This window comes from Syngnathus acus, chromosome 2 (genome assembly GCF_901709675.1).
Source record: "Syngnathus acus chromosome 2, fSynAcu1.2, whole genome shotgun sequence".
Lineage (NCBI taxonomy): Eukaryota > Metazoa > Chordata > Actinopteri > Syngnathiformes > Syngnathidae > Syngnathus > Syngnathus acus.
Genome location: NC_051088.1, coordinates 2,996,905 through 3,003,662, shown reverse-complemented (window position 1 = coordinate 3,003,662; position 6,758 = coordinate 2,996,905). Strand labels below are relative to the sequence as shown.

Below are 6,758 nucleotides of genomic sequence, written 5' to 3'. Positions count from 1 at the left end.
ATTATATGTACAGTACATACACACGCGCATGTGTACACCACACACACACGCACGCACGCACGCACACACACACACACACGCGCGCACACACAAATACATACATGTATATACAGTAATCCCTCATTTATCGCGGATAATTGGTTCCAAAAACCACCCGCGATAAGTGAAATCTGCAAAGTACGGTCACCCTCTTATCTGTACTTTTTTTTTTATCTGTTCATTTTGTGTGTGTCAATAAATGTATATAAAACCATTTAAGTGCATATTTCATTATTAGAACATTAAATAATTATTTCAAACATGTAAATAATACATTAATAGTATAAATAACATACAAAAAAATTGTACAAATATTGTAAATATAAATGTTATACGTGTGTGCGTGTAACATGTTAACAAGAAGTACTGGGCAGGCTAACGAGTTAGCGGAAAGATGCTAATTCGCGATCGTGCTAACACGCGAAAACGGACCTCTAAAGGAATTTAAATGAACATTTGGAGCAATACTACATTGTCCTAAAGGTTAGACACATGTGATCGTTCATTTCTCTTGTTAGGAAACCCACTTACATCGTCAATGACTCCTGTAACACTGTAACCGACATATGTACACGAACGTAAAACAGGAAGTGGTACCGCCTGAAAACAGCCTTCAAAATAAATCACCCTACCTCAAATCAAAGCACGGCTGAATAACATAAATAACATAGAGAATTCTTAACACATACTGTAAATATGTTTTTAGAACAACTTTTATTATTATGATTTTTTTTTATAACAAGGTACAAGTGTACATACTGTAAATGTTTTTAGAACTCATTATTATAAAACAATGTTGATAAAAAGGTACAAGTGTACGCACTGCAATTGTGGGGGCACTACTTACCTTCTGCTGGCGTGTGGGCATGTTTTGTGCCATAATTCCTCAATTTAGAAGTTTTATTTTGACTTTTAAATTTTTTTTTAATTTTGAAAAACAAATCCGTAGTAAAACCGCGACAAACGAACCGCGATGTAGCGAGCCATTACTGTATCTATCTACATATACGGTATTGGCCCGAATATAAGACAGTGTTTTTTGCATTGAAATAAGACTGAAAAAGTGGGGGTCGTCTTACATTCGGGGCCTAGACATTATACCCATTCACAACGCTAGATGGCACCAGATATCTTTAAAGCGAATGCTGAATTTAACTCCCCAGGCCAAATTGAACCCCTGTCACAAAGAATAAAAATAAAAATAGCTGTTAGAAAGGTTGCTATGTTGATGTTTAAATGTTGGAAAGTTACGTCACCGCGCCTTAAGTCTCGCGTGAGTTACCTCAGCTTATCACGATTGTTGGAGCTTGTGCGCAGCGGTAAGTTAAAGGTTGCTGGTATCAACTAAGTATGTTGCTGTGATCGTGTGCGTCTTTGACACAAAGTGAGTATATACGTTTCATTGTTACTACTGTCTACTGTTGTGCCGTTTGTCTGATCGCGCTTTGTTTCGTGTGTGCGCCGTTTGATTGATAGCTTCAGCGCGCTCCTTTAAGTTTGCCTCGCATCGTACGAGTAGCCGTATCGCAGCGGCACGGCAACTAACGGTCGCCAGCAAATGTATTTTGTGGTTTCGATGACTTATGTTTGGTGTGTGACCGAGAGTATTTCATTTATGGTTCATTAGTATAGCGGAACCGTTACACGCAGTTAGTTATGTAATGTGTGTCGTCTACTAGAGTTGTGTGACGTCAGAAGTTGAGCGTTGACAGACATATTTCTGTCTGTTGCAGAACCACACACACACCACACACACCACACACACACACACACACACACACGCACACCTCAAACACGCTTCATACAATAACACACACACAAGAATCACATTCACACACTCAAAGACTCACCCATGTACACTACACACACCTGCTTTCAGATCCTTACGACCAAACGTGTGCCTATACCCTTTTGCCAGTTTGCCTGTATGCCCCTATGAGCCACAGTGCCTGTTACTTTTTTGCCAATAATTCAGTAAAGCAATCAAAACTGAACCACGTCTTCCCTCCTGTGTTCTGACCGACACCTGTGGGCGAAAAGTGCATAACCATCCGCGCCAACTTACTATACAGTCCTCAGGCTCCCCAACAATAGCGGTAGCAGTTTGCATTATCTCATTGCAATGTTTTCCTTATTAAGATTTGTTTCAAGACTACAGTTACAGTTAGACTTCACTTTGATGGTTAATGCTTGTTTGTTACTGTTTGTTGTTTTATCACAGTAGATTGGTTCATTTACATTTCAAAAACCAGAAGCCATTCATTTACAAATGTTATTGCACTTTAGTTTACATATTTAAATGTTCAGATATTAATATGTGATAGACCGTTTTTGCATGATTTGAATTAGGCAAAATAACATGCTTTTTCTCTCGAATATATTGTTATAATCATTTGTTTCAGATGTACTGTAATTATTTTCTGTATAAAAATTAAATTTGGTGTTCAAAAAGTCTTTTTTCAAACTTGAGTCTTGAAAAAGAGGGGGGTCGTCTTAGAATCAGGGTCGTTTTATATTCGGGCCAATACGGTATATCTATATCGATTGATAGATAGTGTACAGAAAAACAGACATACAGACAGACGGACAGACAGAAACCTTGAGGAGGATAATTCTCAACATGAATTGTGATTGTATGCGTGTATGTACGTATGTATATATATATATGTGTATATATACATATCATATATATACATACATATATACATATATATATACATATATCATACATATATATATACACATATATATATACATATACACATTATATAAAATTCAAATATTTGAGAGTAATCAACATCGGCTGGTGCAGGCATGGCAAGGGTTAAGGATGCTGTTTCAAATGACACCAGTGTGTACTGACCACACCCCTGGGTTTAGTGAGGTTCTTATAAAAAGGCCCCTGAGTTACCGCCGACCTGGAAAAAACGTCTGAATGTGTGTAGCATCCTCCTGCTGTATGTGTCTTTGTGTTTTGATAACTACGTTGGCGTTGGCCCCTTGATGCAAGCAGACTCGTACGGCGCTCCATTCAGGAGTTCTCCAAGACCGACATTCCCAAAGTATCCCAAGTTTGGCTTGAGTCAGACTTTCCTGTTGAAAGGGAAATTTGAACTGAGAGCTACTGTGCAGGGAGGGGTACGTCTCTGTTTAGTAGACTGATATTTTGTGGATAGTCCACTTTCAGGTCACCATGTGGGAATTCCGCTCTGTGTCCTTCTGGCGGGCGGTGTTCGCAGAGTTCTATGGCACCATGTTATTTGTCTTCTTTGGCTTGGGGGCTGCTCTCCGCTGGACCACAGGGCCCCACAACGTCCTGCACGTTGCCTTCTGCTTTGGCCTGGCGGCCGCTACATTTATCCAGTCCATTGGCCATATCAGCGGCGGACACATCAACCCTGCGGTGACCTTTGCATTCTTGATTGGCTCCCAAATGTCACTGTTTCGCGCTGTCTTCTACATAGTTGCCCAATGTCTAGGAGCCCTGGCTGGCGCCGCTGTGCTCTATGGGGTCACACCCATCAACATGAGGGGCAACTTGGTCCTGAACACGGTAAGACCACCTGGGACCCACTTTGTTAAGCATTTGGTTCTGTCCTATGGAAAGAATGCATCTCGCTCTGTCTTTTCTTCAACATGAAAACACTGCAAATTGTTTTTTCAATAAAAATAAATAAAATTCAATCCACTTACTTGGTGCAATAATAAGTTGTACATGTGTGAAGCTTGTGCCTTGAGGGTGAGAAACAGATGCGGTGGTAATTTCCCTCCCTTAATTCCCAGCTGCAGCCAGGCATCAGTCTGGGCATGGCCACCACCATGGAGGTCTTCCTTACCTTGCAGCTGGTGGTTTGCATCTTTGCTGTGACGGACGAGCGTCGCAACGGACGCTTGGGATCGGCTGCCCTGGCTATTGGGTTCTCTGTGCTGATGGGACATCTTCTCGGGGTGAGACTAAAGACCCTCATGTGCCCACGTTCAAGAATTTGAATATTCCATGTTTTTCCACTTAGATTTACTACACCGGAGCAGGGATGAACCCAGCAAGGTCCTTCGCTCCAGCTGTCCTGGTCAGGAATTTTGTCAATCATTGGGTAAGAAGCTCACATGATACACTTTACAACATTTACTTCATTACACAATACAGCACAGATGTAGGCATATTATAGCCAGGGTGGTCCACTTTTTCGATTGGCCCAGGGCCTGGCCCGCCCTGAGAAAGCCTGCATGATTTTTATCACTTTTTTTTTTTATTAGTGATATTTTTTTTTACACTCATTAAAAATATGCTTAACATCGACCATCAAACCAAAATATATACAAATGTATTGAAAAAATGTTTTATTCTTAGTCAACGAAACTAACTTTAGCAATGATTTTCTGGCAAACACTGACATGTGCACGCTGTGCCGCTGGTGATTTATTTAATTTTTCCACGCGAGTTACGGACACCCAAATGAACTCATTTGTATATAGCCAATCAGTGCGTGGTATTTTTTTACCCACATTTTTTGGATCTTAACGTGTAACGTTGTTTGCACGCATTCATTAAACGCACTTACTGCCGTTGTTTAACTCTTCAGAACAAAGGTGAAGAGAATTACGTAGAATAGAACAGCAGAATGCGAATAGAGCAGTAGAGTAGAATGGAACAGCAGGACATGAGCCGCGCAGAAGAGAACAGAATAGAATAGAGAGTATTATGACATTATAGCAGAGCATAAGAGAATGGAGCTAAGAAAACGGCAGGTCAAACAGCAGAATTCAATAGAGCAGCGATTATCAACCGGTGGTCCGCGGCCCTCTAGTGGTTTATAGCGGTATTGCAGGTGGTCCGCGAAATTGTAAATGGAAAATAATTTTAACACTTTTAAAAATAAAATTGATTTATTATTTAGACTTGATTTATTTTCCAGCTAATTCTGTGAACCATTTACCCATCCAAATTGTATTAAATGTAGCTGAGATTCCCAAAATAGACATACAGATGCAAATAAATAGCCTGTATAGGTCTATCCTCTTTCGGTGCAAAATAAAATATTCCGCCAAAGCAGTGGTCCCGCAGTTGCTTCTTGGTTATTATGGTGGTCCCTTGGACAAAACCAGTTGAAAACCCCAGCAACAGAGCAATGTAGAATATAGCACAACTAAAGAATCGAATCAAACACAAAGAAGGGAAAAAAACGAAACAGAAAATGAAGACAGCAGAATAAAAAGCGCTGATTCAAACATGACGGCAGCACGCTGCTCTGCCCTGATTTTTTGTTTTTCACAAAGCCAGTTTCCCTTTGCAACATGATATTTAGTAGTCATGTCTGTCATGGGTAGACCCACAAAAGTATCCAAAAGCCATTTTGCAAAATGATGCAGGGTGTCTCAGTGTTTTAGGTTCATTTCCCAGTGTCCAACCTAAGACTTAGATCGATTGCAAGCAAATTTAATTGACCATTTTCATTGACTTTGTTGATGTTATATATATTTTTTTTTACTATTAATTTGTTACAGCTGCAGCTGTTGTGGAAATTGCACGATTAATAAAGTTTCGGGGGACACCCTGAACTGGTTGCCAGGCAATCGCAGGGCACACAGAGACAAACAGAAATTCACACTTGCACTCACCTTTTTTTTTGGAGTGCTCAATCTGCCTCCCAAGCATGTTTTTTTTGGGGATGTGGGAGGAAATTGACATTCCCGGGGAAAACCCACGCAGGCACGGGGAGAACATGCAAACTCCACACAGGGAGGGCCGGCGGTGGAATCGAACCCACACCCTTCAAACTGTGAGGCAGTGTGCCGCCACCTTAAAAACCGATCTATGAAAATATTGTCTGACAATAATCCGGTTTGTGGCGCTGGAAAGGTTGGGGACCGCTGCACAGACCCTACCTCAAAGCTCGCCCCAATTTATTTTACCATCAGAGCAAGTCTATGCAATATTATGTAAACAGTCTCAGTGAAGGTCCAAATAGCCGATGTGCTTTAAAGCATAACATGCCATCATTTTTATGTTCCCGACAGGTTTACTGGGTGGGGCCTATGATCGGCGGCACTATTGGTGCTCTGCTCTATGACTTTATGCTCTTCCCGCGAATGCACAGCCTCTCCGAGAGGCTCGCCACACTGAAGGGCACTCGGCCCCCTGAGGCCGAGGGCCCGCAGGAAACCAGAGGAGAGCCTGTGGAGCTGAAGACGCAGGCCCTATAAAGCTGTAGGAGAACGATGCTCATCAAACACCAGTTTCCATTTCAATCCTTGTTATGACAGCAGAACTGGGTCTCTTTCCTTTTGGACTACAGGACAAGGATGAAGGCTTTTGACTGGCACCTTTTTCCAATTTCTTGTTTTTTGTTGTTGTTGTTAGGAATGAAGCTACAGTAGAGACTTCAGCATGCTCTTCGATTTTCAACTGCCAAATTTTGCCCTTTGCTATGTTTTCCTTAATTTTATGAACCCATTATACTTCACCGGAATTTCATTTTTTTAAAAATGTGTCAGCATGATTTTTGTCAGTCTATGTGTATAGGCTTGTTTTACATTTCTTTCATTTTGTTCAAATGCACATACTTAGTCATTTTAAATCATTCAAACTTATTTTCAGCAAGGTTGATGACATATACAAATAATTACTGCCCAAGGTCAATTAATCAAACTATTTGTAGAGTGCTTTTTATACATATAAAAACACATAAAAGCACGTCATAATTTCTATCTATTTTTTT

General features: G+C 40.7%; 1 protein-coding gene across 1 annotated transcript; it reads left to right on the top strand.

Moving 5' to 3' along the window:
• Window positions 1–2,845: 2,845 nt before the first annotated feature.
• On the top strand, window positions 2,846–6,758 carry LOC119119499 (lens fiber major intrinsic protein-like). Its single transcript, XM_037245934.1, has 4 exons — window positions 2,846–3,592; window positions 3,823–3,987; window positions 4,053–4,133; window positions 6,058–6,758. Exons 1-4 carry the CDS (start codon window positions 3,233–3,235, stop codon window positions 6,241–6,243), a joined length of 792 nt encoding a protein of 263 aa, XP_037101829.1. The 5' UTR covers window positions 2,846–3,232; the 3' UTR covers window positions 6,244–6,758.